The 21,710-nt window shown below is 40.3% G+C and overlaps 1 protein-coding gene across 1 annotated transcript; it reads left to right on the top strand.

Annotated features, from left to right (window-relative positions):
- The first annotated feature begins 17,926 nt into the window (after positions 1–17,926).
- LOC107625286 (uncharacterized) lies at positions 17,927–18,662 on the top strand. Its single transcript, XM_088502888.1, has 3 exons — positions 17,927–18,262; positions 18,383–18,428; positions 18,529–18,662. Exons 1-3 carry the CDS (start codon positions 17,927–17,929, stop codon positions 18,660–18,662), a joined length of 516 nt encoding a protein of 171 aa, XP_088359014.1.
- The last annotated feature ends 3,048 nt before the right edge of the window (positions 18,663–21,710 follow it).

The raw sequence follows: 21,710 nt of genomic DNA, 5'->3' as shown, positions 1-21,710 counted from the left end.
GAGCTTCAAACTCGCGATTGCTGGGCGTAGTGACAGACGCAAAAGGATAGTAAATCCTATTCCAGCATGATCGAGAACAGACAGATGAATAGCCGTGCCGTGACAGGGTGCGTTGACCATTTTCACTGAGAGGATAGGATGTAAACCATTGACAAGGGTGATGCCTCCAGACAATTAGCCGTGCCGTGACAGGGCATTTGGATCATTTTCCCGAGAGAAGACCGAAAGTAGCCATTGACAATGGTGATGCATCACATAAAGCCAGCCATGGAAAGGAGTAAGACTAATTGGATGAAGATAGCAGGAAAGCAGAGGTTCAGAGGAACGAAAGCATCTCTATTCACTTATCTGAAATTCTCACCAATGATTTACATAAGTATTTCTATCCTTTATTCTATGTTTATTTAATTATTATTCGAAAACACCATTATCAATTTATATCTGCCTGACTGAGATTTACAAGGTGACCATAGCTTGCTTCATACCAACAATCTCTGTGGGATTCGACCCTTACTCACGTAAGGTATTACTTGGACGACCTAGTGCACTTGCTGGTTAGTTGTGCGAAGTTGTGAACCGTGGTATTGGCATCATGTTTTTGGCGCCATTACCAGGGAAAGAAAGAGCGATGAATTTTACATAATCAAAGTGTAATCACAATTTCTGCACACCAGTGTTCGACGGAGGTGAACTGGTGCTTTATATTCAAGTCGGCTACTAGTCTCCTGAAGCCTGCGTCTGTGAATTGAGTGCCATTGTCTGTGGTGATGGAGTATGGAACCCCGAACCTCGTGACAATATTCCTGTATAGGAATTTCCGGCTTCTTTGAGCGGTGGCGTTGGCTAGGGGCTTTGCCTCAATCCATTTTGTAAAATAGTCTACTCCGACTATGAGGAATTTTACTTGTCCTGATCCCTGGGGAAAGGGTCCGAGAAGATCAAGTCCCCATTTTGCAAATGGCCAGGGCAAGGTTACACTGATGAGCTCTTCTGGTGGGGCGATGTGGAAGTTGGTATGTTTCTGACATGGTGGACATGTCTTTACAAATTCTATAGCCTCTTTCTGTAGGGTTGGCCAGTAGAATCCCGCCCGCAGTACCTTTTTGGTGAGAGCTTGTGCCCCGAGATGATTGCCACAAATACCACTGTGTACTTCTTCTAAAACATCCCTTGTGTTGGAGGTCGGCACACATTTTAGTAGTGGTATTGAGATCCCTCTTCGCCTCTTTTTCATCCGTGGGGAGTGTTTTTGCTTTGAGGTAGTTAATTATGGGAGTCATCCATCCTTGATCCCGATCTGTTATGGCTAGGATCTTTTTTTCTTCTGAGATTGACGGGTTATGTAGCATTTCCTGGATGAGACTTCTATTGTTGCCCCCTGGTTTGGTGCTGGCTAGTTTCGAGAGTGCGTCAGCTCGGGCATTTTGTTCGCGGGATATGTGGCAGATCTTATATTCCCCGAGGAGTCCGAGCTGTTCTTTGGTTTTATCCAAATACTTTTTCATGGTGGGATCTTTGGCTTGGTAGCTCCTCGTTATCTGTGAGGTGACTACTTGTGAATCACTGTAGATGTTGAGTTTTTTAGCTCCAACCTCTTTAGCCATCTTCAAACCAGCTAATAACGCTTTATATTCCGCCTGGTTGTTTGAAGCCGGGAACCCGAACTTGAGGGAGAGCTCAACATGGGTTCCTTGGTTGCTTTCTATTTTCACACCTACACCGCTTCCAGTCTTATTTGAAGAACCGTCCATATAGAGATTCCATTCTGTGGGAATTTCCAGGGCATCTGTGAATTCTACGATGAAGTCGGCCAGATATTGTGACTTGATGGCCGTCCGAGCTTCATATTGGAGGTCGAACTCAGATAGCTCGACTGCCCATTATAAAATTCTGCCTGCCAGATCTGTTTTCTGCAATATTCCTTTTATGGGCTGGTTGGTTCGAACCCTAATGGTGTGAGCCTGGAAGTACGGGCAAAGTTGTCGAGACGTTAGAATGAGGGTGTAGGCAAATTTTTCTATTTTCTGGTAGTTCAACTCGGATCCCTGTAGCGCTTTACTAATGAAGTAGACGGGTTGTTGCCCACTTTCATCTTCTATGACTAGTGTTGAGGCTATTGCCTGGCTTCCAACTATGAGATATAATATGACCGGTTCTCCTTCTCGTGGTCGAGATAGGATAGGTGGCCGTCCTATGAATTCCTTGAAGTTTTGGAAGGCTTGTTCACATTCTGTTGTCCATTCGAACTGCTTTCCCTTCCTCAAAGTAGCATAAAAGGGGAGGGATCTTATCGCTGATCCTGCTAAGAACCTGGATAGGGCGGCTAATCTCCCGTTGAGTTGATGTACTTCTTTGACACAGGTTGGGCTCTTCATGTTGAGTATGGCTTGACATTTATCCGGATTTGCTTCAATTCCTCTTTGTGTGAGCATAAAACCTAAGAATTTGCCTACTTCTACTGCAAAGGTGCATTTCGCAGGATTGAGTCGCATGTCATACTTCCTTATAGTGTCGAACACTTGAGCCAGGTCAGACAATAATGTTTCTTCGCTTTGTGTCTTTATTAACATGTCGTCTACATAGACTTCTATGATTTTATCGATGTGATTTGAGAAGACTTTATTCATTAGCCTTTGATAAGTAGCTCCCGCATTCTTGAGACCGAAAGGCATCACAATGTAGCAGTAATTCGCTTTCAGCGTTAAAAACAAAGTCTTTTCTTGATCTGGTGGATACATGGGGATTTGGTTGTATCCCGAGTATGCGTCCATAAACGAGAGGTATCTATATCCGGAGGAAGCATCTACCAGAGCGTCGATACTTGGGAGTGGGTAAGGATCTTTTGGGCAGGCTTTGTTGAGATCGGTGTAATCGGTGTACATTCGCCACTTCCCGTTTGATTTTCTCACCAAGACGACGTTGGCTAGCCATAATGGGTACTTGACTTCTCTTATGAATCCTGCCTCCAGTAATGCTTGTACCTGTTCTTCTACAACTTGAGATCACTCTGGCCCAAGTTTTCTTCATCTCTGCTGTACTGGCCGAGATCCTGGATAGACTGCCAACTTGTGGCATATTAGTTTGGGGTCTATGCCTGGCATGTCTGCGGCTTTCCATGCGAAGAGATTGACATTGTCTCGTAAGAATTGTACTAGTAATTCTTTTGAGTCTCCTTTCAGGATCGTGCCGATATTAGTTGTTTTGTCCGAGGTGTCTCCGATCTGAACCTTCTCTATCTCACCTTCTGGCTGCGGACGAAGTTCTTCTCATCTCTGAACTCTGCCAAGCTCAATTGCATAAAAATCTTCTCCTCTGCCTCTGAGGTTTAGACTTTCGTTATAACAGCGACGTGCCATCTTTTGATCTGCTTTTATTGTGGCTATCCCATCTGTAGTTGGGAATTTCATGCATAGGTGTGGAGTCGAGACTATTGCGCCGAGTTGATTTAGTGTTGTCCTACCTATTAGAGCATTGTAGGCTGAACTCACGTCGACCACAATGTAGTCTATTTTGAGTGTCCTGGATTGGTTCCCCTTTCCGAAGGTTGTATGTAGTGATATGTATCCCAGTGGTTGTACCGGGGTATCTCCGAGTCCGAACAGATTGTTCGGGCATGCCTTAAGCTCTTTGTCTTCTAGGCCAAGCTTGTCGAAGGCAGCTTTGAATAAGATACCGGTGGAGCTCCCTTGGTCTATTAATGTGCGGTGCAGATTGGCATTTTCCAGTATGATGGTGATGACCATGGGGTCGTCGTGTCCCGAGATGATACCGGATGCGTCCTCTTTAGTGAATGTGATTGCAGGGATGTCGGGTGCTTCCTCCTTTCCCTCGACATGATATACTTCTTTGAGATATCTTTTGTGAGATGATTTGGAGATTTCTCCCCCAGCGAATCCGCCGTGTATCATATGGACGTGTCTTTCTGGTGTACGAGGCGATCGCACGGTTCGTCCGATATCTTCGTCCCTTCGTCTCTTTCTTTGATCATCATCTCGGGTGGCCAGAAACCGATCTAGTTTTCCTTCCCTCACTAATTTTTTTATGATGTTCTTTAAATCGAAGCACTCGTTGGTGGAGTGCCCTCGCACTCAATGATATTCACAATACTCATTCCGGTTTCCTCCCCCTCTTTTGCCTTTGAGTGGCCGAGCTGGGGGTGTTTTCTCCGTATGGCAGACTTCTTTATATACATCGACTAAGGATACCCTGAGAGGGGTGTAATTGTGGTATTTTTTTATATTCTCCCCATGTCGATATTCTTTCCTTTTAGACTCCTTATCTTTATCTCATTTGGGGACCCCGGATTTGGAGGAATCTCCCAACCGAGCATTTTCTTCCATGTTGATATAATTTTCTGCTCGCTCCTGCACTTCGTCTAAGGAGGTAGGGTACTTCTTTGATATGGATTGGCTAAAAGGTCCTTCTCGTAGGCCGTTGATGAGTCCCATGATGGCGGCCTCTGTTGGGAAGCTTTGTATGTCTATACATGTTTTGTTGAATCTTTCCATGTAGTTGCGGAGGCTCTCTCGATCGCCTTGCTTGATCCCCAGTAAACTGGGGGCGTGTTTGGCCTTATCTTTCTGGATGGAGAATCTGGCTAGGAATTTTTTGGCCAGGTCGTCAAAGTTTGAGATGGACTTTGGAGGTAAGTTGTCGAACCATCTGATTGCTGTCTTCGTGAGAGTTGTTGGAAAAGCTTTGCAGCGAACGGCATTTGAGGCATCGGTGAGGTACATTTTGCTTCTGAAATTGCTAAGATGATGGTTGGGATCTGTGGTACCATCATACAAAATCATATCCAGAAGTTTGAAGTCTTTTGGAATTTTGGTTTTCATGATTTCCCTGGTGAATGGATCTTGTTCTTTGCGTCAATTTTTCTCAGGAGTGGCCCAAGGAGCTTTTGCTTTGAGATCGGCTTATAATTGCAGTAGTTTGTCTTCCAGTTCTCGTCGTCACCGTACCTCTCTTTGAAGATCCTTCCCAACCTCTTGTTGTAGTTGGGTTTCTTTTTCAAGTTGCTTTAAGTGATCTTGAAGTGCTTCTATTACCCCGGGATTTGATGAGTTTTTGTCCCCGTTGGATTCTGGAGTATCCTTCAGCGTAGTGTCTGCATTCTTGTGCGGCGTTCTGTTTTCTAGATCTGAATCGTGGTCGTTGTCATGGCCGTCCGCCATGGTGTTGGGATGACTTCCAGGTTCTCCGGCAATGGCGCCAATGTTCCGAGGGTTACCTGAAACTGTAGGTCGATCTCGGATGGGATCTTCAGTACTGGTCGGAGATGACGTGTCCGGCTGGCTGGTGGCAGCCGGAGCTGTTGTGTCCGACTTGCTGGATTGGCTACACTTCTGATCTTTGGTCACCGGAGGGTGGGGGGTACCTGCAAAAGAATCCGATGGTTAAGTTAGCATGGGTATTAAACAGGTTTTATGTAGAATCAGAGTATGAGTTATACTTGGGTGCTCTAGTGTATTTATAGTGGTTGTAGAGTGACCTTTTTAGATAAGATAAGTTAGTTATCTTATCTTATCTTTATCTTTGAGGTCAGCTTATCTTTAAGGGAACCGCCCTTATCTCTATAGGCTTAGACGGCCTTTGGATTTGGGTCGTGTTCCTCTTGGGCCCTTTATTGGGCTTTCCTGTCGATTTGGCCGACCTCTTTGAGAAGAGGTCGGATAGCTTGACCTGAAGAGGTCGGTTGCTTTGTCACCGATCATCCCGGGTCGGATAGCTCAACCCAGGGTATGAACACAAAGGATATGTCACAATTGAAAACCAATTCAATTCCTGGGTCGTCTCCCAAGGACACTTGAGACCAATGAGTGTGCAATCTTGGTTGTGAGGATCATGGGATTTTCAATAAATAGATAAACATATAAAGCAACGAAAGAACATGCAAAATTGTAATAAATGAACTAATAAAGGAATCAAAGAAGTAACTATGCAATATAGACAAGTAAAGTGTAAAAGGAACTAATGTGATGTGTATAAAGGAATATAAGCATTAAAGGTATCTTGGTTTGGAGTGAGCTAAGGGTCCTTTTCTTGTTGGAACCACAACTATGCCAACTAGAATGGATCAATCTCACTTGATCAACCCTCACATCGTAGAGAAAGTTAAATGAGCATAAGTGTTCTTAACCCACAAATCCTAAATTGCTTGCTAATTGCCTTAGCAACAATATAGCGTTAGTGGGAACAAGAACAATTAACAATCCAAAATTAACACTAAATGTTGGACATTCCAACTCTAGGAACCCAATTGCTCACTTTCCCCAAGCCAAGAGATGGAAAACTAGCCCAAAATCATACTTGACATTTTGTCAAACACTTGGTGGGTAAAAACCTTAAACATGGGAAAAATGAGAAAGAAGCTTGGAACCAAAAGCAACAAATGATCTCAATCAAAAATTAAAACTCAAGAAAGCATGTAACAATCATCAATCATGAAATTCATCAACAAGAAATAGAAGGTGCAAAAGAGAAATGAAATTGAACTATAACTTGAATTATAAGAAAGTGTAAGAACAATGTAACTATAAAGAGTAGTGTTCATACCCTGGGTCGAGCTGTCCGACCCAGGATAAATCGACCGATCTCTTCAGGTCAGAACTACCCGACCTCTTTAAAAGAGTTTGGCCAAGTCACCAGGAAGCCCAGAAAAGGGCCCAACAGTGGAACACGACCCAAGTCCAAAGGCAGCTCAAGCCTAGAGAGATAAGGGCGGTTTCCACATAGAAGATAAGATAAGATAACTATCTTATCTCCAGGAAAAAGATCACTCTACAACATTATAAATATGCTGGAGCACCCAGGTATAACTCATACTTTGAATCTACAAAATACCTGCTTTAAACCCATGCTAACTTAGGCATCGGAGTCCCTTGTAGGTACCATTCCCCTCCGGTGATAAAGGATCAGCAGCTCCATCAAAATCAACAAGTCGGACACATCAGCTCTGGCCACCACCACAGATCTCATCCGAGATACACCTAACAGTTTCAGGTAACCCTCGGAACATTGGCGCCGTTGCCGGGGACCTGGAAGTCATCCCATCATCATGGTGCACAACCTTGACAACGACCACAATTCTGATTTGGAGAATAGAACGCCACATAAGAACGCGGACATCACACCAGACGATACTACTCAGCCTAATAAAGACAAGAATTCGCCAAGCACAGGAGTCATGGAGGCACTTTAAGATCGCCTCAAACAACTCAAAAAAGAGGTCGAATATCAAAGGGAAGCCAAGAGAGACCTACGAAGGGAAGCTAGGCGACGCCGAGAGTCAGAGGACAAGATCCTAAAGCTTCAAGCCAACCTCAAAGCTAAAACTACCCAATCCAATTATGAAGATAGCCCCCGCAAGGATCAAGACCCATTCACCAAAGAGATCATGAAGGCCAAAATCCCAAAAGATTTCAAACCCCCTGACATGACTCTGTACGATGGCACATCAGACCCCAGCCATCATCTCAGCAACTTCAGAAGTAGAATGTATCTCATCGATGCCTCAGATGCAATTCGGTGCAAAGACTTCCCGACTACCTTGACGAAGACAGAAATTAAATGGTTCGACAATCTGCCCCCCAGGTCCATCTTAAGCTTTAACGACTTAGCCAAAAAATTTCTAACCAGATTCTCCATTCAGAAGGATAAAACTAAACACGCCCCAAGCCTACTAGGGATCAAGCAAGGAGATCGGGAAAGTCTTCGTAGCTACGTGGAAAGATTCAACAAAGCATGTCTAGACATACAAAGCCTACCAATAGAAGCAGCCATTATGGGTCTCATCAATGGCTTGCGAGAGGGACCTTTTAGTCACTCCATATCCAAAAAACATCCCACATCTCTGAATGAAGTGCAAGAAAGAGCAAAGAAGTACATCAACATGGAGGAAAACACCCAACTAGGAGAGACCTCAAAGTCTGGATTCTCCTACTCCTCCCGAGATAAGAATAAAGAGTCCAAGAAAAAAGAAGAACAGCATGGAGAAAAGATTAAGAAATACCACAATTACACCCCTCTTTGGGTGTCTCTTGTAGATGTTTATCGAGAAGTATGTCATACTGAAAAGATACCCCCACCTCGCCCACTCAAAAGCAAGAAAGGAGGAAGAAATCGGACAGAATACTGTGAATACCATCAAATCTATGGACATCCTACCAATGAGTGCTTCGATTTGAAAAATGTCATAGAAAACTAGTAAGAGAGGGGCGACTAGATCAGTACTTAGCCAGCAAAACAGATGAGCCAAGAAAAAGAAGAAGGGACGAAGAGGTCGGACGAACTGAACGACCGCCTCATACCCTGGAGAGACACGTCCACATGATACACGGAATATTTGTGGGAGGAGGAATATCCAAATCATCTCGCAAAAGACATCTGAAAGAAGTATATCATGTTGAGGGAGGAGGTGGAGCACCCGACCTCCCCACTATCACCTTCACCAAAGAGGACGCAGCTGGCGTCATCTCGGGACATGACGATCCCATGGTCATCACTACATATTGGCCAACACCAATCTCCACCGCACATTAGTGGACCAGGGAAGCTCGGCTAACATCCTGTTCAAAACCGCCTTCGACAAACTCGGCCTAGGGGAAAAAGAACTCAAAGCATATCCGAACAACTTATTCGGACTAAGAGACACTCCAATCCAACCACTTGGATACATCTCACTGCACACAACCTTCGGGAAAGGAAACCGGTCAAAGACACTCAACATAGACTACATCGTGGTCGACGTGAGTTTAGCCTACAATGCCTTGATAGGTCGGACAACGCTAAATCAGTTCAGCGCAGTAGTCTTGACTCCACATCTGTGCATGAAGTTCCCAACCACAGAAGGGATCGCTACGATAAAAGCAGACCAAAAAACAGTGCGCCGCTGTTACAATGAAAGTCTGAACCTCAGAGGCAAAGGAGAAGAAATCCACACCATCGAACTCGGAGGAGTTCGAGGGTGGGAGGAACTTTGTCCACAACCTGAAGGTGAGATAGAAAAGTCCAGATCGGAGATGACTCAGATAAAACAACCAATATTGGCACAATTCTAAAAGAAGACGCAAAGAAATCCCTCATACAGTTCTTAAGAGATAATATCGACCTCTTCACCTGGAAGGCCACAGACATGCCAGGCATAGACCCCATACTAATGTGCCACAAGTTGGCAGTATACCCAGGATCTCGACCAGTACAGCAGAGACATAGAAAGCTCGGACCAGAACGATCACAAGCTGTGGAAGAACAGGTACAAGCTCTACTAGAGGCAGGATTCATAAGAAAAGTCAAGTACCCACTATGGCTAGCCAACGTCGTCTTGGTGAAAATATCAAATGGAAAGTGGCGAATGTGCACCGATTACACCGATCTAAACAAAGCCTGCCCAAAAGATCCTTATTCACTCACAAGTATTGATGCTCTGATGGATGCCTCCTCCGGATACAAATACCTCTCGTTTATGGACGCCTATTCAGGATACAATCAAATCCCAACGTACCCACCTGATCAACAAAAAACCTCATTCTTGACCCTAAAGGCAAACTACTGCTACATCGTCATGCCATTTAGACTCAAAAATACAGGAGCCACCTATCAAAGATTAATGAATAAAGTCTTCACAGACCATGTCGAAAAAATTATGGAGGTATATGTGGATGACATGTTAGTAAAGACACAAAGCGAGGAGTCATTACTGTCCAACCTCACCCAAGTATTCGACACTATAAGAAGGCATGGTATGCGACTTAACCCTGCAAAATGCACATTCGCAGTAGAAGCTGGTAAATTCTTGGGTTTCATGCTCACACAAAGAAGAATCGAGGAAAATCCGGATAAATGCCGGGCTATACTCGACATGAAGAGTCCGACCTGTGTCAAAGAGGTACAATAACTCAATGGAAGATTGGCATCCTTGTCTAGATTTCTAGCCGGATCAGCAATAAGATCTCTCCCCTTCTACGCCACTCTAAGGAAGGGAAAGAGGTTTGAATGGATAACGGAGTGGGAGCAAGCTTTCTAGGATTTCAAAAGGTTCCTGGGACAACCACCTATCCTAACTCGGCCACGGGAAGGAGAACCATTTGTATTGTACCTCGCAGTAGCACATCAGGCAATAGCCTTAGCACTGGTCAGATAAGATGAAAATGGATAACAGCCTATATACTTCATCAGCAAAGAACTACAAGGATCCGAATTAAACTACCAGAAAATAGAAAAATTTGCCTATGCTCTCATCCTAGCATCTTGACGACTTCGCCCATATTTCCAAGCCCACATCATCAAGGTTCGAACCAATCAGCCTATAAAAGGCATTTTGCAAAAAACAGACTTAGTAGGAAGAATCTTAAAGTGGGCAGTCGAGTTATCTGAATTCGACCTTCAATATGAAGCTCGGACAGCCATCAAATCACAGTATCTGGATGACTTCATTACAGAGTTTACTAACATACCAGAGATCACTACAGAATGGAATCTCTACATAGACGGCTCCTTGAATAAAATCGGAAGTGGCGCAAGTGTGATAATGGAAAGCAACCAGGGAACCCAAATCGAACTTTCCCTCAAATTTGGGTTCCCTGCTTCAAACAACCAAGCCAAATATGAGGCATTACTGGCTGGTTTGAAGCTGGCTAGGGAGGTCAGAGCTCAAAAACTTATCATCTTCAGCGACTCACAAGTAGTCACCTCACAAATAGCAGGAAGCTACCAAGCTAAAGATCCCACCATGAAAAAGTACTTGGACAAAACCAGAGAACAGCTCAGACAACTCGGGGAATATGAGGTCTGCCACATACCTCGGGAATAGAATGCTAACCATAACAGGGGGCAACAATAGAAGCCTCATCCAGGAGATACTACAGAGCCCGTCAATCTCAGAAGAAGAAAAGATCCTAACCATAACAGGTCTGGATCAAGGATGGATGACTCCTATAATTAAGTACCTCAAAATAGAAACACTCCCCACAGATAAAAAGGAGGCGAAGAGGTTAAAACGGGAGGCACAATACTACACCATCATAAATAATGCGCTATACAAGAGAGGGATCTTGAAACCCCTATTAAAATGTGTACCAACCTCCAACACAAAAGAGGTTCTGAAAAAAATACACAGTGGCATATGTGATAATCATCTGGGAGCACGAGCTCTCTCCAAGAAGGTACTCCGAGCTGGATTCTTTTGGCCAACTTTGGTAAAAGAAGTGACCGAGTTCATCAAGACATGCCCACCATGTTAGAAACATGCCAACTTTCATATCGCCCCACAAGAAGAGCTCATCAGCATAACATCAGAAAAAATTCCTCATTGTAGGGGTCGACTACTTCACAAAATGGATTGAGGCAGAGCCCCTAGCTAATGCTGATGACAAGTCATCTTAGCCTAGTTTCACTAGTCTTTTTCTTTGTTTTTATTAGGTTTTATGTACTTTCTTGCATTATAAGTAAGCAATTTGGAATGGAATTGCATGATCTCTTTGAATCAATCAACCACCCTTTAATTGATGCAAAATCATGAAGTTTAAACTAAAATTAATTGGTTTTAAATGAATTTTAAGCTTTGTGAATTTTGTGATACTTTGATTGGTTGTTTTGATTACTTGTAGGTGAGGAAAAGAAAAAAATAAGAAAAGCGTAGCCTAAGGAGCATAATCTAAGCAAAGAAAGAAAGCGTGGCACAAGGAAGAGAAGCGTGGCTCAAAGAAGGAGAAGCATGGATGCATTCAAGAAACAAGGGTATAAAGCTCTTGCCAAGAGCTTTAAAGCTCTTGTGGAGAGCTTTCTTTCAAAGAATCAGAAGCCAAGCTCTTGCCAAGAGCTTTGAAGCTCTTGCCAAGAGCTTTATCAAGAGCACATGGAAGAAGGAAGCAAGAGCCAAACTCTTGCTGAGAGCTTTTTTGGGCATGCCTTGAAGAAAATCAAGAAAGAAAAGCTCACTAATGCACTCACCAAGACTTGAACCCATGACCAAAGGGAGAGAGTGAAGCGCTACTTTACAAGAAAAATAAGCCAAAATTGGCTTGTTTTCACTCCATGGGATTCGAACCATGTTCCTCAAGGAGGTAAGGCTTTGTGCGCCACTCATTTGCCAAGGAAAATGGCCAGCAACTTTCTTCACCAAGGATTGAACCGGGCACCTCAAGGAAGCAAGACTTTGGGCGCTCCTCTTGTGCCAAGGAAATTAGCTCCACAAGTGCTCCACCCAAGACTTTAACCAAGGGCCTCAAGGACAAGTAAAGCTCTTGCCAAGAGCTCAAAAGCTCTTGCAAAGAGCTTTGTTCTCTTGTCACAAGGGAAGGACTGTGCGCACTTAAACAAGGAAGGGAAGCAAAGCTCTTGGCCAAAGCTCTTGCCAAGAGCCGAACCTTCCCCTGGGAGGTGCACCATGGGCTGAAAATTCAATAAAAAATCCAATTAAATTCAAATCTTCACCAAATTAAAAAAGCCTACCCAAATTCTTAAATCCAGGAATAGGAAGTGTATAAATAGAAGCTAGTTTGATTTAGTGAGGAACCTTTTTACTTACTTTGGAATTTTCTTTTGCTTCTTTGAATTTTCATTTTTGTAATTTTGAGCTTTTACTTTGAACTTGGATCTTGGAGAATTAGGAAGGAGAATTGATCTCTCTTCTTCCTTGTTCTTGCTTGAGCACTCTTTACTTTTCATCTTGGATCTTGGGTGGAGAATTGAAGAACTTCTGTTTCAATCTCACCTTGAGATCTCTTGTTTACTTTTTCTGCATAATTCAATTTCTGTTTACTGCTTCATCTTCTATTCTTATGCAATTTACTTTTCCATCTTCATTTTGCAATTGTTCTTGTTGGATCAAGGAAGGATTTGAGATCTAGACTTGTTTTCTAGTCTCTTCCACTCCTGAGATCTTCAACATTCTTTTAAATTGCTGCAACTAAGCATCAGTCAATTCCTGTTTTAATTCTTCAAGCACTTTAACTTCTCTGTTTGAGATCTATTTCAATTCAATTCATCTTTAGCTCTTCTGTTTGTTACAATTTACTTCTGCTTGTTTAAATTCTATAATCCCAACTCCCAATCCCTTTTATAATTCCAGCAATTTACATTTCTTGCACTTTAAGATTCAGTTATTTACATTTCTTGCAATCTAAGTTTCTGTAATTTAATTTACTTGTTCTTTAAGATTCAGCACTTTTATTTTCTGTTGTCTTTAATTCATTGCAATTTTTCCCTCTCCCTTTACAATTCATGCAATTTAGCTTCTGTCAATTATAAACCACTCAACCAATACTTGATTTGCTTGACTAAATCAACCACTAAACTAAAATTGCTCAATCCTTCAATCCCTGTGGGATCGACCTCACTCATGTGAGTTATTATTACTTGATGCGACCCGGTACACTTGCCGGTGAGTTTTGTGTTGGATCGTTTTCCACACATCAAGTTTTTGGCACCGTTGCCGGGGATTGAATTAGATTGACAATGATTAAGTGAAGTGGAGATCTAGATCAAGAACTTTTTTTTTTCTTTTCTGTTTCTTTAACTCTTGATTAACCCACTAACTGTTTGAATTTTTGCTCAAGTCAACTAACATTTCACTTTAGCAATGGATTGAAGTGTTATTGCCTTTCTGGTGTTGTGTGATTCTTATGCTTTGGTTGTATGTCAAGTACAAGGAGAATTATACCCACTTTTTTTGAACAAGACGAAAGAACTCTTAGGAGATTAAGGAGAGCTGAAAGAGGAAAAAACATTGTTGGCGAAGAGGATTCAGAAGAAGAATTCCAGGACATGGAGGAACACTTAACAAATCCACCAAATCCACCAGAAGGAGCAGCCCATAACAACAACAATCCACCACAGAGGAGAGTTTTGGCTTCCTACACTTTTGCAAATCCTAGACATTTTGGGAGTAGCATTCTTACCCCAAATGTTAATACAAATAACTTTGAACTAAAGGCACAACTCATCACCTTGGTCCAAAATAATTGTTCCTATGGGGGAGGACCACTTGAAGACCCTAACCAACATTTGTCTACCTTCTTGAGGATTTGTGACACTGTCAAAACTAATGGAGTGCATCCTGACAGCTACAAGCTACTGCTATTTCCATTCTCCCTCAGGGACAAAGCCACTCAATGGTTGGAGTCGTTCCCAAGAGACAGCATCAACAATTGGGACGATCTAGTAACCAAGTTCCTTGCTAAATTCTACCCACCTCAAAGAATCATTAGGTTGAAGACTGAGGTACAAACATTCACACAAATGGAAGCTGAACCCATCTATGAGGCATGGGAGAGATACAAGGCTCTAATCAGGAAGTGCCCTCCTGAAATGTTCACTGAGTGGGATAAGTTGCAGAACTTTTATGAAGGCTTGACTTTGAAATCCCAGGAAGCGTTGGATCATTCAGCTGGAGGCTCTTTGCAACTCATGAAAACTGCAAAGGAAGCTCAAAACCTCATTGATATGGTGGCCAACAACCAGTATTTCTTTGCTCACCAAAGGCAACGCCAACCATCACAAAGGAAAGGAGTGATGGAGTTGGATGGAGTGGACTCAATCCTAGCTCAAAACAAAATGATGCATCAGCAAATTCAACAACAATTTGAGCAAATGGCCAAGAGGATTGATAGCCTCCAAGTTGCAGTAGTAACCACAAGCCAACCATCAACCACATGGGGGACAAATGAAGAAATTCAAGAGGACCAACAGCAGGAACAAGTCCAGTATATGCACAACCAAAATTCTGGGTCAAATGAAGTTTATGGTGATACTTATAACCCATCCTGGAAGAACCACCCAAACCTCAGATGGGGAGATAACCATAATCAAACTCAACAGCCATGGCAAAGGAACTCAAACCAAAACAGTTGGAAAAATACTAACCACAACAACCAGCAAACCAATAACCAAAACACATACAGAAAACCACAAAATACTTATTCCAACTCTAACCATCATCCATCCAATAACCAAATCATCAACCAAAACACTTATCCCCAACCCTCAACACCCCACAACCAACCAATCTCACAAGACTCTCAGAGGATCACCAACTTGGAGCTCTTAATGGATAAAATGATGAAGCACCAAGAGATGACAACAAAGAACCAGGAAGCATCCATGAAAAATATGGAGAGGCAAATTGGACAGATCTCCAAGCAAATTGCCATGGAAAGACCATCAAGCTCACTACCAAGAGACACCATCCCTAATCCAAAGGAGGAATGCAAAGCTATACAACTAAGGAGTGGAAAGATCTTGGTAAAGAATGAAGAAGTAACCAAGAAGTCAAGGGAAAGTGACAAGAAACAAGTTGAAGAAGAGAAAGCCAATGATGAGGATGTAACAGCAAGCAAGCAAACTCAAGATCAGGCTCAAGAAAAGGAAGGCCAGCCACAAATATCAAGAAAAGGGAAAGAAGCAATGAAAGAATCACCCAAGGACCAAAGGGAGAGAGTGAAGCGCTACTTTATAAGAAAAATAAGCCAAAATTGGCTTGTTTTCACTCCATGGGATTCTAACCATGTTCCTCAAGGAAGCACGGCTTTGTGCGCCACTCATTTGCCAAGGAAAATTTCCAGCAACTTCCTTCACCAAGGATTGAACCGGGCACCTCAAGGAAGCAAGACTTTGGGCGCTCCTCTTGTGCCAAGGAAATTAGCTCCACAAGTGCTCCACCCAAGACTTGAACCAAGGACCTCAAGGACAAGTAAAGCTCTTGCCAAGAGCTCAAAAGCTCTTGTAAAGAGCTTTGTTATCTTGTCACAAGGGAAGGACCGTGCGCACTTAAACAAGGAAGGGAAGCAAAGCTCTTGGCCAAAGCTCTTGCCAAGAGCCGAACCTTCCCCTGGGAGGTGCACCATGGGCAGAAAATTCAATCAAAAATCCAATTAAATTCAAATCTTCACCAAATTAAAAACCCACCCAAATTCTTAAATCCAAGAATAGGAAGTGTATAAATAGAAGCTAGTTTGATTTAGTGAGGAACCTTTTTACTTACTTTGGAATTTTCTTTTGCTTCTTTGAATTTCCATTTTTGTAATTTTGAGCTTTTACTTTGAACTTGGATCTTGGAGAATTAGGAAGGAGAATTGATCTCTCTTCTTCCTTGTTCTTGCTTGAGCACTCTTTACTTTTCATCTTGGATATTGGGTGGAGAATTGAAGAACTTCTATTTCAATCTCACCTTGAGATCTCTTGTTTACTTTTTCTGCATAATTCAATTTCTGTTTACTGCTTCATCTTCTATTCTTATGCAATTTACTTTTCCATCTTCATTTTGCAATTGTTCTTGTTGGATCAAGGAAGGATTTGAGATCTAGACTTGTTTTCTAGTCTCTTCCACTCCTGAGATCTTCAACATTCTTTCAAATTGATGCAACTAAGCATCTGTCAATTCCTGTTTTAATTCTTCAAGCACTTTAACTTCTCTGTTTAAGATCTATTTCAATTCAATTCATCTTTTGCTCTTCTGTTTGTTGCAATTTACTTCTGCTTGTTTAAATTCTGTAATCCCAACTCCCAATCCCTTTTATAATTCCAGCAATTTACATTTCTTGCACTTTAAGATTCAGTTATTTACATTTCTTGCAATCTAAGTTTCTGTAATTTAATTTACTTGTTCTTTAAGATTCAGCACTTTTATTTTCTGTTCTCTTTAATTCATTGCAATTTTTCCCTCTCCCTTTACAATTCATGCAATTTAGCTACTGTCAATTATAAACAACTCAACCAATACTTGATTTGCTTGACTAAATCAACCACTAAACTAAAATTGCTCAATCCTTCAATCCCTGTGGGATCGACCTCACTCATGTGAGTTATTATTACTTGATGCGACCCGGTACACTTGCCGGTGAGTTTTGTGTTGGATCGTTTTTCACACATCAAATGCTGTAACATCCCGCATTTTTTAAAATCTAAATATAAATAAATTGTGATTTTATCTTGTTAAGTTTAAATTTTGTAATTTTAGAAATTATTTTATTAGAAATAATTAAGTAGATTTGGAGATAAATTCATTTTGAACCAATTAATATTCTTAGGTAATTTTGTTATTTTGGAATATTTTGTATAATTTTAGTAATTGAAAATAAGAAATAATTGTACAATTTAATTTAAGTAACTTTTATTCTTAAAAGGTTACGATTTATTTTATTAATTTGATATCTTGTTTTATAAATCAATTAAGAATAATTAAATTAGTTTTATTAATATTTGGAGTTAAGTTAATTAATATTTTTGTGTAATTTTTATAATTGGTTATTTTATATAATTAAATTTAAGAAATTTCTATTATGAATAAATATGATTTATTCTATTAATTTGAGCCCTTAAAGATTAATTTATTAGAAATGATTAAATTGATTTTCATAAATACTTTAATTTTAAGTCAATTAGTATTTATGCACAATTTTGGTTATAACTAGTTATTTTATATATAAATTGAAATTAAAGTTATGATAGAAAAATAATAAAAGGTCATATAATTTAATATAGGTAATTGATATTTCGAGTTTAACCGTATTTTATAGAATGTGATTAGTATGCTTATTTTATAATTTAAATTAAAAATAATTGTTTGAGCTCATTGATATGCTGATAAATAAAATCTTATGCGTTTTGAAAGTAATTTTTATGAAGTAATTTTTATGGTATTATATTTGAATCTTAAATGGTTATTCTATCTCAAATATTTTGTAAAGGTTGTTATATTAATCATATACATTATACCTTAACCTTAAATTCCTAATTAAAAACTTAATTTTACCCTAAATTCACAAAACACACGCACAAACAGAATGGGAAAGAAAGGAAACAGGGGAGCTCGAGGGGGAAAACAGAAAGGGAAAAGAAAGGAAGGGGAAAGAGGGAAGATGGGGGAAAACAGAGAACAGGAAGGGAGACAGAGGACGAAGGAGAAGAAGAGAGGGGGAGGAACAACGCTATGGAGCTTGGTGCCGCTGCCGAGCTGCTGTCGCAGAGAAGAAAGGGAGAGGCGAACGTGACCCACGGAGGAGAGGAAGGAGCTGCCGTCGAGCCACGCCCCGTTGCCATTGTTCGTGTATCGCCGTTGCCGTTCGCTGAGGGTGAGACGCGAAGAGAAGATGCTGACCTGCACCATCGTGCCTCGCTATCTTCGTCGAGCCTTCATCATTGTTGCTCCCTATTCCGGTTGCCATCAGGGTTTGCTGCCGCTGCCATTGAGAGTGACGCAGCAGAGGAAAAGTCGTTCCTCTTCCGCCGCCGTCGCCGGAGACCTTGGTTGCTGCTGTTCATATGGGTGAGTTCGTTGTTCCCTAGTTACCAGAGTCACTGTCTATGAATCTTTTGTTGCTTTAGAATGACCTTGTCCCCATCTTTAATGTTCCTGAGTACACTATAGTTGTTGGAATCATTATAGCTGGAACTTGTCACCGGGGGAGAGAAGCGACTGCACCATCCTCTTTGTTTTGACATTGAACCTCTATTCCTAACCCTGTAACGCTCTTGCTCTTGTTCTATTTGGTATTTTGTTTCTCTATTATGTTCTTATTTTAATTATGATAGCCAATATCTCTGTTTTAGTATTATGGTGTTATGCTGAAATTGCCGAACATGCCGTTGCTGCGAGCGTAGCTAGAATTGATGCTGCTGCCGCCGTCCCGGTTGCGTTGAAATCGCCGCTGCAGTTGCCAGTTTAGACTAAGCAGGGATTGTTGCGTTAAACTATGTGATTGCGACATCGAGGTAGGGGGTTTAAAACAATTTCAATTTAAGAATGCTTACAAGGTTTATTGAATAACTGCAAATAGATTTAACATCTGTGAGTAATTGATTGACTATGTGAATATTGAATTGTGGCTGAAATTTTGATTTGAAATGGTTGAGATTGTGACTTGGAATTGTTGATTAGTGATATTGATTGATTGTGTGGATTGGGAATTGTTTGATGACTAATTGTTGAGAATTCCTGAATTTTAATGGGTTATGTTGGATTTGTTGCCGCTGAGATGTTATTTGGTATATTGTAATGTTAATGAACTTGGTTGGTGGTTGATTTGGAATTGGTTTTGAGGGGTATGGAAGGGTTGGATTTTGAATACAAAATGGTTTACTAAAAATCAGGTTCTCTTGAAATTAAACAGCAACTTTGAAAGTGATTCAGTGACTCTATAGTGACTGAAATGATATGAACTTAAGTGTTAAGTAAATTATATTAAGTGTAATTGTGAAAACTCAATTTTGAAGATTTTGTATCAACTAGAGAATCAGTTATGATTTTTCAAAGTTGAATGCTAAAATCTTATTTTCTGCATAATTTCTAAACTAAGTCAGCAACTTTGAAAAAGCTATAACTAGTTCTGTGATTATCGGAATTGCATGGAACTAAGTCCGGATCAAGCTTGGGAATATAGGGAGTTGGACTGGTGAATTTGAGACTTTTTCATTAAGTTTATGATTTATGGTAAATTTTTGAATTATGGATGTCAAATCTGGTTTTTCTGCAGAACGTTTAACACAGCAGCAACTTGATTCCTCTATTGGAAATTCTGCAGTTTGAATTTTGAAATGGAACCAATTTTAAATAAAACTTTCTTCCTATTATTTTAATTCCGTAAAATTTCAGAACAATTGGACTTGTAGTTTTAAAGATATGAATTTTTGAAGGATGATGCATTATGCAGAAAAAGCCAGATTCTGTTTTCTTAAATTAGTAACTTTGGGAGTTTATAACTTTTGATCCTGGATAGATATTGAGATGAAACCAATTGAAAGTGAAAATTAAGTATGTTTAGCATATGAGATTTAAATTTCAGGATTTTCCATGTTTAAATAAGTGAGTTATGGAACTAGGAAGAGATTGTGTTCAATGATTTGTAAAACAGAATTCTGCAGAAAATTACCTAACTTCCAAGCTACGTAACTCCTTCATTAAAAATGGTCTGACCCTGGAACCAATTGAGAAAGAAATTTGGATGAGTTATATGTAACCACATTAATTTTTAAGGTAGTTGGATTTAATTTGGATTTTATATAAAATTTCAAATGTTATATGTTGCTGCTGTCTTCTGGTTTTAAAACACTGCAGAACAGTCATGGTTTTGCTTATATTCCCAAAGCTAGAGTCAGCAAAAAATTATGATTTTTGATTTAATAGAAAGCTTAATTCGAGATGGTCGCATGGATATAAAGTTTACATGATTCCGAATTCATTTGATATTTTAAAAACAAAATGAAAATCAGGATGCCAAGTTGTGTTGGCAATTATTTTGGATATGGAATTTAAGAAATAGATTTTTTATATTATTATCAAATGTTATTGAGAATATATATTGTTGTGGCAACTGCTGAAAGAGGCTGATGAAATGTTGAGAACGAAGGAACCCGTAAGGGTGGCTAAGTCCTATTTTTAAAGGAGATTATGTCCAAAGTTTTGTAAAAGTAAAAGGACTTAGTCAAAAATGAATACTTGAGACTTGTTTAACGATAATAACTTTATTGGTTCTTTTGAGAAAATATATTTGGTTTATAAAGTTGCTAGCAAGGACATGGGTTTTGTACCGCTTGCATATTTACAATTACAAAAGAGTAAAGTGATAAAGAGAAAAAGAGTAATATAGATACAGATGAAAGAGTATCCAGAGAAAAGTAAAGAGATACAGAGAATAGAGCAACTAGAGTAGAGTAAAGAGATGCAGAGAAAAGAGAAACCAGAGCAGAGTAAAGAGATATTTGTATATTTATATATATTAGTTGCTTGATGCAACCCAGAGCTATATTTATATATATATATTAGTTACTTGATGCAACCCAGAGCTATATTTAATATATATTAGTTGCTTAATGCAACCCAGAGCCTCTGTAGGGAAACTAAGTTACCTACAGCCATTTTCCGCTTCCCCAGAGAAGAGCAGAGTATATATATATTTTCCTGCAGTAAGCAGAGGCTGTCTCAAATGAGCGGCTATTATCATATGCGCATTTATTTAGGAACGGAAAATCGTATTCGGGAAATCGGGATTACTCGTGACCGGATAAATGTCGGGATTGCGGGCAGCCAACTGACACATGAGCTCATGGCCTGTATTAGGACTAGACATTCATCATATGCATCTATGTGACATTGTTTGGGTGTGTATATCGTAATTGGTTTGCCTATGTGAATAATTCTGTTTAACTGCTAATTGCTATACTTGATGTAATTGCTCTTACTTGTGTTTGAATCTCTTTACTTGTGTTTGTATCTGATTGGCTGGGTTGTAGTGGATTGGGTGTTGATTGAATTGCTTGGGCCTAAGGCCGTGATTGGTTCGTGTTTGAGGTTTAGTAAAGTATGAAAGATTAAGCTGGTTCAGTATAGACTTAATGAACCTATGCTTGGAACAAATTAGTCATTCATACAGTCTAGGAAAACTTTTAAGACGTATATAAAGTAAAATATGGGTATTTGATTTTGGATAATTAATTGATGCTTCTAAAGAAGGTTTTAGATTTTTTGAAAGTTGAGCCATTGGTTTTCAAAAGAAGTTTATATAAGGCGAGCGATGAATACTGCGAATGAAAGTAGTTTTCTTTTCAATGTCTCTAAATGAAATTAACTATTTGCGCTTTATTCTTTACTTTCACGGTATTCTCCACTTCTACTAAGAACATGTGGTTTGGTTCTCACCCCAAATTTTTAACCCTTTCAGCGACAGGTTTGAAGACGCAATTTGAAGCTGCGAGCGATCAGTAGGCTTTCTTTATGG

Source organism: Arachis ipaensis, chromosome B1 (genome assembly GCF_059453495.1).
Source record: "Arachis ipaensis isolate K30076 ecotype BB chromosome B1, ASM5945349v1, whole genome shotgun sequence".
Lineage (NCBI taxonomy): Eukaryota > Viridiplantae > Streptophyta > Magnoliopsida > Fabales > Fabaceae > Arachis > Arachis ipaensis.
Note: the sequence above shows the minus strand (reverse complement) of the source record. Positions and strands in the feature narration are given on the sequence as shown.

Bases quoted from the DNA above. Each gene is read 5' to 3' on its own strand.
- LOC107625286 (XM_088502888.1), top strand. From the start codon at position 17,927: ATGGAGCTTGGTGCCGCTGCCGAGCTGCTGTCGCAGAGAAGAAAGGGA. The intron at 18,263-18,382 runs GTGAGTTCGTTG...GAATCATTATAG, and splicing joins GGTTGCTGCTGTTCATATGG to CTGGAACTTGTCACCGGGGG. The intron at 18,429-18,528 runs GTTTTGACATTG...TAATTATGATAG, and splicing joins GCGACTGCACCATCCTCTTT to CCAATATCTCTGTTTTAGTA.